This window comes from Hydra viridissima, unplaced genomic scaffold (genome assembly GCF_058129835.1).
Source record: "Hydra viridissima isolate aposymbiotic clone 2 unplaced genomic scaffold, HvirCarnegie_v1 scaffold_1, whole genome shotgun sequence".
Taxonomy (NCBI): Eukaryota; Metazoa; Cnidaria; class Hydrozoa; order Anthoathecata; family Hydridae; genus Hydra; species Hydra viridissima.
This window is the reverse complement of record NW_028324300.1, coordinates 30,384,441-30,395,028: the sequence shown is the minus strand read 5'-3', so window position 1 is coordinate 30,395,028 and position 10,588 is coordinate 30,384,441. Positions and strand designations below refer to the sequence as shown.

The following is a 10,588-nucleotide window of genomic DNA, read 5'->3' as shown; positions in this document are numbered from 1 at the left end:
TCATGAATTTAGAAAGTTGACGGTAACACGCATAGTTTTTGGCTATGTAGCGGCACCTTTTATCTATAACAATGCGTTGAACGTCCATTTAATTATACATCCTTGGTGAAATCAACAAAGCGATTTTTTAAAGGCTATATAAAAACGATCTTAAATCAGTTAAAAATAAAAAATAACAAGGTCTATGAATAGAAGTAAAAACTCTACAAAGGTTTTGGTATCTGAAGCACTAAATGACGCGCTAAACGACGCTGTACGATATTTATACACTAAACGACGCTGCAGGAAAACATTAAGAAAATGATCAAAAGAATCCCTTTTCGTGAGAGCGAACCGTGCTTTTTTTTAAATTACCACAACCACGTCTCTATAATTAGTAAAAAATAAATATACTTGTATAAAAATAAAAACTATAAATATTATTGCAACATTTGCATCATCAACACCTGAATTATAAATATCATAGTAATGTTTGCATCATGACCACCTGAATGATACACTATTTTAAAATCAAAAGTTCTTATTCGAGTTTCTAAACAAAATATTTGAAAAAAACTTTTTATAAAAAAAAAAAAAAAAAAAAAAAAAATTCAAGCAAGCAACAGAAAATTATCTGTGATTTGCCAGGCAATAATGCAGATGTGCATCATCAAAAGTCTTTAATATGATATCTTGCTTAAAAAAACCAGCATATACATATTTGGATATCCTTATTCGTTCATTAAGCGTCGTTAACAAAATTTCTTTCGCAAGAATACTAAAGTTACGGTGCAGTAAAGAAAGCTAAGAAAGGTTTGCATGCTCCGTAAACAATTCTTTTACTACACGTGAAAAATTTATTGTCGATAAAGTGGATTTCTGGAGTATATTGTTTTTACCGCATTTTGTTAAATACCAGTGAGTGATATTAGCGCCGTGATTTGATTAGCGTTGCACCCCCGTTCTTATAGCGATATTCGATTTCGTTATCGGAAACATCATCGCTATCGAGGATCTCGTTGGAAAGAAGTTGCAAACTAACTTCGTCATCTTCACGGGAGTAATGTCTCTGATTCCCGCCCTTGAAAAGAACAGGTTCTAAGTCTTTGTCTTTAGAGTTCGTATGAAGCATACGCACATTTTTACGCATAAGGAAGTTGTCAATCACCCAAAACATTAATGCCTTAAAAAAACATAACTATAGTATAAAGTATATTTTTTCAAATTATCCAATTTTATTTCGAATTGCGTTTTTTTTACTTCAATATTTTGAAACTAATACCATAAAATTTTTCACAAACAAAATAACGAATAACGAATGAAATTTCCAAAAGATTTTCGTTCGATCATAAATCCTATTCAAGAGAAGTGTCTTCGAACCTTATAAATTCAGATAAACAAAGTCATTTCAGCCTTTCATTTTAAATCAAACAACTTCAAGTCTTACAATTTAAAATAAGCAAATTTTCACAAATGCAATGGAATTTAATTTCTTAAGTGTAATATTTAAAGAAAAAAAAATAAAAGTTCTTTTTTAACATTGTACTTACATTCATAAAAAATGGAACAATGAGAACAACCAGAACAACTTCAAGTCTGGGATAAGAGCTAACCGGTTTTAGAATAAATTTCTTTACTGTTGTCCAAAAATGGAATTGAAAAAAAAGTATTATTACTACTTTTTCTAAAAACATCACAAAAACATAGGTAATGCATTGGTACATCCAGGTCCGAAACTCAACAGGCCTTCCTAACAAAAAAGGGATAAATTATCTCCCAGGCTTTTTAAAATTTTTAATGAGCAGTTTGCCAAAAATTGAGTTTGATTAACAAAGAAAAAGCTAGTGAGAGTTTACCATATTCGCCCATTCGAAGACGTGTCCAACCTCTTCTACAAGCTATACTCTCCAAAAGTTTTAAGAGTAGCCAAATAACAAGTAAACCGACAGTTGTATCAAGAAGGAAATTTATGAAGTACCTAAATCAAAAAAAAAGAAATATTATAGGATGTAAAAAATACAAAAAATTTGCATGAAGATTTATAATGAAGAATTGTGAAAATGAAAATTTTAGTTTAAAAAGTTAGTAGCTGCTTACAAAGTGCATGGATCTTGCTCATGACTTAACTCAGCTAAAAAGACATTTGCAAAATGAATTAGCATGGCACCAATAGCTTGTTTTGATGTATCACAGAACCTAATAATAACAATTTAAAATGTGAAGAATCAAGAAAATTAAAAAAAAGAGAGAAGAACTTCTGAAAAGAAACAGAATTTCCAATTGATTTTAAGATTTTATGTGTTTATGAAAGCACTGAAAAGTTTTAAGTTTAATTTGTTTTTTTTTTTTGTTACATTTTATACTGCAAATGAGTTAAGATAAAAGCTTAATTTTTTCATAACCTAAAAACATTTGATCATGTTGAGGGGTAAATTTATGTGAAAACATCTAAATTTTAAGTCTTAGACTACGCTGGTTTTTGCACCACCAGAAGATTCCAATAAAATGTTCCCAAGATTGCAGCCTCTAATTCCAAGTGATTTCAAAGATATTTTAACTTTTAACTATTTAAATTATTTCAGAATAAGCATAAATCTTTAAATTCAAAGAAATTATCATAAATTTATTGGACTGAGCTTTTTTTTCAAAAGTTTTCTTAGTTTAAATAAAAAATAAAAAGGAATTGGAGAATGATCTTTATAAATGAAACAAAGCAATGTCAAATATAATTTATTAAAAACATGAATTTCACACTTATCAATTAATTACAGATTCATAACAAAACTCAAGACATTAAAATTTATTAATTGTAGTGTTAAAAACATCAATTTTTTTGTCATTAATCTGACCTGATCTTTTTGTAGTGGCACTATTATAATTAAATTTAGACAGTACCAACTTCTACATCTACTCACTTGTTTGCTTAAAACCTACTTCAAAAGATTAAATGGGTTTGTAATTGAGTAGTTCTTACGCCTGGAATTGTTTTACTGCTCCAATGGTCTTTAAAAAATGACTCTTGCTGCTAATAAATAATAGTTTCTAAGTGCATCCATGCACCTGAATTTTTCAATTCAAAGATAGAGAAATATCCTAGGATAAGACTTGGATTTTGGTAAGAACAGGCTTCAAACAACTTCATGAGTAAGGATGCAAAGTTTCAAATCAAAAACTGTAGAAATACAAACTGTTAAGATCTTTTAGTCTCTACAACACTAGACATGGTCATTTTCAGACATGGTGAAAACATACATATAAATCTTTAAGGATTCAAACTTTATTTCGAAAATGTATTTCAGATTTATATATGAGTATAAAACAGATGATGTAGGAAAAAAAACATTTTTGATAATCAACTTTAAAATTCTATTTATAATTTTATTTGACCAATCATATAAATAAAAAGCTTTAAATCATAATAAATAATTTCTTTCACATACTTTTTAATGTTTAAACATTTTAACTGAACTAATTTAGTATTTCAGACATCATTGGTCACCAGGAGCATGCATTTATTATTTCTTTATAAACTTTTTCTTTACTTTAGTCTTTGGAGACTACTTAAAAGATTATCAATAGTAAAAGAGTAATTTATGATTGAACTAAAAAATAATAACAATGGGGATAAGAAAAAAAACGTTTTGTTTTATACAAAATTCTTTTTTTATTTTCTTATACAGTGTCTGACAAAAAAAGCTTAGGTAAACTCTCAAAAAATTACAACAAAAAAGAATCACAATCAAATATTCTTTACAATATATACATTTTTTAATACTATTTCAGGAAGAAATAATTCATTTCAATAGTGTACCTTTACGAACGGACGGTTCTTCGAAGGATCCATTCTATTGGGAAATTTAAATCTTACTGGAGCGTTAAAAAACCATTTATTTCTGAAAGTAACTGGAAAAAAAGACTTCAATGGGCAAAGCAATATCAGAATTGGACAATCAAACAATGGAAAAATATTTTATGGAGTGATGAGTCACCATTTTGTTTGGCGGTTACATAATGAACGTTATGATCCATTAGTAACACAGCCAACAGTAAAGCACGATAAAAAAGTGAATGTATGGGGATGTTTTACTTCATCGGGTGTTGGTCATTTGTATAAAATTACTGGTTTTATGGACAGTAAAATGTACAAACAAATCTTAATACATCAACTGATACCTAGTGCAAATGAGCTCTTTAAAGATAAAAGTTGGATCTTTCAGCAAGAAAATGACCCGAAACTTGTTGAGAGTATGCCTCGTCGGTGCAAGGCAGTGATCAAAAGCCATGGCTTCGCCATAAAGTATTAGTTTGGTCTATTTTGTAATTTCAATAAAAGTTCTCAAATTTTTGTCATTTTTTTCTTGTTTTTTTTCTATCTAAGAATCAATACACCAAATAAATATATATATATTTTTTTCTATATCAGTTGTAGAAATTTAGTTGAGTTCTCTTGCATGTCTATCTAAGCTTTTTTTTTTTGTTGGACACTGTACATTTGTAATTTCTTTTCTAGATGTTAGGGGTAGATAGTAAGTTACAAAACATCAGTAAAATAAAATCCATTACGCACATGAATGATAAAATTAAAGACTAACAAAATCTTATTTGCAACAACAAAATCACTGTATGGTGGGTCGGGGGAAGATAAATAAAAAGTTATTAGTTATTATGTACGTTCAATGCATCGTAAACAATGCATTGAAAAACCTTCATCATTAAACAATGCATCGAAAGACTACATGATTAAACAATTCATCAAAAGAATAAAAATAAAATTTAAAACAGCATGATTCAAATCTAAAATTTTATTTGGTCATTGCTATTTGCTATTGTGTTACAATAATTGAAAAGAAAATTTACAGATAAGAAAGGAAGAAAATTTCAAACTTTTTTTTGGGAAAATTGAATCAAACTATAAAAGGCACATCATTTTCTTCATCTGTCTTAAGTTCTCTTTTATATAAATAAGTTCTTCAACTTTGGATACTAACAAAATTGTTCTCCTGTCACCACAGATACTTCAAGCTTTGGAAAACACTCATTCAGAGCAGGAGGATCTGCTGGAATAGCCGATTTTCTCCTGGCAAAGCGGGCAAGTTTGGGATAATTGGTTCTTCCAGTAATAAAGTATATCCTCATCATTAGCAATCAGCATTGTTGTTAAAAAGTTTTCTAACTCCGCTTTGATATCTGTCATCAAGGAGGTTGTCCCTTCCACTTTTCCAAAAGTGGACCTTCAAATTTTAGGAAGACTTTCTTACATATCCAGTTGTTGTGTTTTCTTGTGTCTTGTTGTGCGTCATTAATGAGGGATAGTAATATGTTGGGTGAGAGGGTGTTCCTAAGTCTGGCCTTGCATGTGTTGAACAGAGCTTCCTTCAGGGATATCTTGGTATGTTGTAACTTTGCCCAATGCCATGTAACACTGATCCTTTGTAACATGGATCCAACATGTTTGCATGTGCATATTCTGAAACTTTAATTCCAAATTCAGGAAACCTGTCATTCATTTACAACAAGTTATGATCAGCAATCTCTTTCATCATGGGATTGGGTGGATCATGTGATATTGACTGCAGTTTGTATTCCAGATCAAAGAGTTTTGGAATGAGATGGACTATTGAGACCTCTTCCTCTGCACTTGCAAGGTTGGAGAGTTCTTCATATTTTTTCAATAATTTAATTATTGCCCTCAACTGTTCAATATCCTCTTATATCGTTATTCTCGTATTTTGTTGACTAGATTTTGGGAAACATCTTTTTCTGCTACAATTTTGATGGCAGGCAGTAGCTCATTGATTGATTGTAATTGATGGAGCTCATTGTTCCATCTTATTGAGCAACTTTGAACTAGTTAGATAATTGTGATATCTGGAATTTTTGAATGTTTGCCAGCAAATTGTTGTAAGTTGACCAAGAAATGCTTCTTTTAAACATCCAAATCAATGTAGTGCGCACTCATAGCAATATATGCTGCGTTGGTGGTAATGTTGGTCCACAAATCAGACATCAATGACATTCTATCCAGATGAGGTTTGTCTTCATTATATTTTTTATCAACTGTTGCCTTCTTGCATTCTATAAATCCAGAATTTTGGTACAAGAAACTGTCTTTGAAGAAATTGGCTTATACTGTCCTTTTGTACAAACTTTCAAAAAGCGTTTAAAGTCATTGCTGTCAAATACATCAAAAGGCAACATAATACTTGCTGTCCACTGCATCATCGCAACAACAACTTCTTTCTGGTGAATACTCAGTTTGTTGGTGATTTGTTGTTGGATATTTGTTCTATTTTTGATCTCTTTTTGGCTGGGGTCTTGACAATGACTGCTCTTGATGATCCAGTACCAGAAGAGGGTCCAACTATAATGCCATAATTTGAGTCAGAGTTTGCATCAACATTTGCAGTTGTTGATCTTGCTTTCGCCCTGACCTCCCTTGCTTCTTGTGCTTTAAAGCTGGTCTTTTGCTTTATTCTAAGATGACCTGTCATCCCTGTTGTGTTCCCATTAGGTAGCTTGTAATCCTCACCAAATTCAATCCAGCCAGCCTTGTTTTCATTCATCATGGTGAAATAATCTCGAAAAGGAAACTTTTGACATTTGAAAGGGAAAAAAAAATTAAAAATTAACTACATCATATATCTGTCTATGAATCTATCTATACATCTATCAACCAACCAATCAATCAATCAATAAATCTCTCTCTCTAAATAAAAAAACCCACCTTGTTGACTGAAGATTGTTGTAGAAAATCTTCACTGATATGATGTGCTGATATGGGTTCAAAATTTGAATGATTTAAAAATTTAAAATGAGCATTATTTATGTTTGTTATTATTAATTCATTTAATTTAACGAATTACAACTAACAATTTAAAATTCATTTTACTTTTTCTTATTGAAATGTAAAGACATCATAAGGAACATAATTGCAAATCAAAAAAAATGTTAGTGATTTTATACCATTTTATATAAAAAATTTTATGTAACACCTTGTAAATCATTCAGGTGCATTTTTGTTCAATTAACCATGTTTGATATGTTGAACAAACTAAATGGATTTGATGTATCAAATGCATTGAATACAATTGATTGACTAATTGTTAAACGATTCATCATTGGTCCCTCGCTAAGATTCATAAAAAGATCAAACTGTTGAATATGTTCCTTGTAAGAAATGATGAGAAACTTCAACTTCAAAAAATTCAGTTCAGAAGAGAAAAACCTGTTTTGGAGAAAAACTCTATGGAACTTTCTTAAAGATTTAATTTGTGCTGCAAAGATTTTAAGTAGCTCACAAAGAAGTTATGTAGCATCAGCAGGATGAGAATGAGAATTTGAGATTTTTGATAATCATCTGGAGAAAATCAATAAACTACTTGATGCTCTTACTTCCATTTAAATGTTTTCTGAATATTTATGCAAAGAGTATGATGATTTGTCTTTCAGGACTTAAATTCCCGAGTTTAAATGTAATACATACACACATACATACATACACACATACATACATACATACATACATACATACATACATACATACATACATACATACATACATACATACATACATACATACATACATACATACATACATACATATATATTAGCGAGACTCATTTTTTCTTTCTTTTATCTTATTCTTCTGCTTAATGGACCCAGTCCCCCCTTTACTTCAGTAAATTTATTCCTATATATGGTACAAACATAAAATTTGTAACAAATATATTACAACATTTTTAAATATATTATTTCATGTAATGTATAACATTTAATGCAATATATAACATTTTAATCAACATTTTTTAGTGTTCTTTTTTTGCTTTGTTTTGTTTTTTAATTGCAAAAAAATAGTTTTGCTTCGTTTTCTAAGCTTGTTTGCCTCATCATAGAGGTTGTGAGTGAAATTGCTCACTAAATTACTGAATTGTTCTCTCTGAAAAATTGTCTACAATATAAATTTACAGAAATTTGAAAATTTGTGAAATGACCTAAAGTTATTCTGCAAAAAAACAATATTCTTTTTCTTCCAATTTCTTTTCTTAATTCTTGCTGAATAAAAATATAACAAGATCTACTAGATAGCTGTTAAAATGTTATTGGGAGCATTTTGAACTTCTTCATTTTTCAGAAAAAAATGAAAAATTTAGGATTTTGAAATCCTCATTTCTAATTGTGAGTAGTAATTCCATATTTAATTAACAAATGTTGGCCAAGTTTTTCAAATATATTGTTTTTAAGGTTCCTCCAAAAGTCCTAAGTTCAGCTTTATTCTCTGTACCAACTCAATCTGGGAAACAAGTAAAAATAGAACTTAGTTTTTTGCTTAAATAATATTTTTTTTGAAAGTCATATATATATATATATATATATATATATATATACATATATATATATATATATATATATATATATATATATATATATATATATATATATATATATATATATATATATATATATATATATATATATAACAACTTAAAGTAGAAAATATAAGTTATTTAAACTTTACCATATTTGTAGCGAACGCCTTTCTCCAGCTGGTTCCCTTAAACGCTTCACTATACAATAATCCAATAAAACATGATTAAGCAATTAATAATTAAAGCAATTATTTTGATAAAACAATCTCAACACTTAAACATTTGTTAATTTTTTAAATATTAGAAACTCTGTATTTTAATGACAAAACTTTTCTAATTATTCTAGTCTAAAGTTTTATGGAAAGGAAAATAATACTACACAAAACTAACTATTTTATGATTGTAAAAAAGCAAAAGAAAAGAAATATTATTCATAAGAATTACTTTTTTTTAACATTTAATGTCATTTACTTCGCATTGAAACATTACAAATATTTAATATTACCAATATTTAACAACCATAATTTTACCAAATTTTTGGTTAGTATCTACAAAATTTATTTGATCTTTATTTTAACTCTAAGCAATGAATGTTTTGTTAAACCAAGCTAAAACTTTCATAAAAGTTATATCTATAAAAAAAAACAACTTACAAATAAGTATACAGAATGCTGTAAAGGCTAATAGAGCCTGAACCTCCAGTCCAAACTGATTGCTTAAGCTGCACGCAGTTTTGTTATCTTCATTAATACTACTTGCATTCATCTCCTTTTTAAGAAAAGTAATCTTAAGTTATAGCTTATTACATATCGACTTCTGGAATAAGAGATTTACCCCACCTGATGTGAGTATTGCTAGCTTAAGGTACAAAAGGGATAGTAAGTTGGTAACATTAGTTCTAGTTACCTGGTTTCCTATATGTGCAGCTCCGGAGTATGTCAGGTTCGGGATTCTGTTTTAATTTGTAATTTTAAGATAATAAAGATAAAGAAATAAAAAATGTCACAACATTTTTTTTTTTGCGGACTGTATTGTATTGCTTTCAATGAACGCTCTTGCCAGGAAATAAGATTTTTTTCGAGGTGACAAAATAATAGTGAGGTTTCATTAAAGATACTTTTTAAATGCGCGACAAGATTTTCATTCTTCCTATTAAAGATGAATTTTTTCAAATACCTTAATTCTAAAACCCATGAAGATGAAACAAACTGACAGGTTGAAATAAGAAAAGTAATGCAATTGTCCGTCTTAAAGTAATAAATGCCATGTTTCCAAGAGAAACCATATTTTTATACTTTACTTAAAACTATTATAAAGATATAGCATAGGGGAGAACCTTAATAAATGGGACGATTATTGAATGGGACAAACTCAGATTCTTATAGAAACATCAATGTAAGGATATTCAAATTCCTGTAACAAAGAGTGATAGAAACAAGAACTCAACTGACCGACTCATCCATCCTATTGCTCTATGACCGTAATGACAATGGATGTTATTGTGTTTTCGAATGTAAAAATTAAATTTTAAAAATGCTCTTTTTCTTCTGATTTTGCAGCAATTTTTGAAGTTATGGAAAATAAAATTCCATGCTTAAATAGATAGCAGTCTCTAGTACTACAGTGAGTAAAACATTCAAGCTTAATTAATGGTGTTTTTGGTGTGACGAACCATTTTTGAATAAAGTGATGCGCTTATTGAATGGGACAAAATACTACCTATTGAATGAATTTAATAAAGTACAGCTCAGCTGAGGGATTACAGTTCAGCTGAGGGATGCTGCAATCCCTTACTTTTATCCCCATGGGTAGTGGGTATTATTTACACACTTTTATACTGCAATATTTTACTTAAATAAAAATAACTAAATGTAATATTCTAAAATGAGAAAGTTCTACTTTGATTGAAATTTAATTAGAGTTAAAATGTTTAAAGTTTAAAATACTTTTTGTGTGGTCTTTATGTATGTATCTATATATTTAACTGTATTTACAATATACTTAATGAATGGGACAAATGCCATGCTTCAATAAAACTCTCTTTTTATCAATAGCCAAATGCAAATCCAATTTTTTTGTTTTACTATATCATTGAGCAAGAGTCGTTGACTATCAAACATATTTAAATATATATATATTAAACAATTTTATCTACGTTTAAAAAGCATTTTGCAAAAACTGTCCCATTCATTTTGTATCTGATTTTATCAATCTGTGTTCCCACTGAGTGACGGAACACAGAT

The 10,588-nt window shown here is 29.1% G+C and overlaps 1 protein-coding gene across 2 annotated transcripts; it reads right to left on the bottom strand.

The window, feature by feature from the left end:
• Positions 1-317: 317 nt before the first annotated feature.
• Positions 318-9,392, bottom strand: LOC145192654 (store-operated calcium entry regulator STIMATE-like). 2 transcript variants are annotated; one of them, XM_090094520.1, is made up of 7 exons: positions 9,252-9,392; positions 8,999-9,113; positions 8,495-8,543; positions 2,077-2,175; positions 1,836-1,957; positions 1,530-1,729; positions 318-1,162 (listed from the first exon to the last, which is right to left on the bottom strand). In XM_090094520.1, exons 2-7 carry the CDS (start codon positions 9,108-9,110, stop codon positions 908-910), a joined length of 837 nt encoding a protein of 278 aa, XP_089950646.1. In that variant the 5' UTR covers positions 9,111-9,113; positions 9,252-9,392; the 3' UTR covers positions 318-907. The 2 variants fall into 2 exon arrangements, with proteins under 2 accessions (XP_089950646.1, XP_089951163.1); XM_090095037.1 differs by lacking the exon at positions 9,252-9,392 and having other exon boundaries at positions 621-1,162; positions 2,077-2,110; positions 8,999-9,104.
• Between the last annotated feature and the right edge of the window lie 1,196 nt (positions 9,393-10,588).

Bases quoted from the DNA above. Each gene is read 5' to 3' on its own strand.
- LOC145192654 (XM_090094520.1), bottom strand. From the start codon at position 9,110: ATGAATGCAAGTAGTATTAATGAAGATAACAAAACTGCGTGCAGCTTA. The intron at 8,544-8,998 runs GTAAGTTGTTTT...ATTATTGTATAG, and splicing joins AGCATTCTGTATACTTATTT to TGAAGCGTTTAAGGGAACCA. The intron at 1,163-1,529 runs GTAAGTACAATG...TGTTTTTTTAAG, and splicing joins TTGTTCCATTTTTTATGAAT to GCATTAATGTTTTGGGTGAT.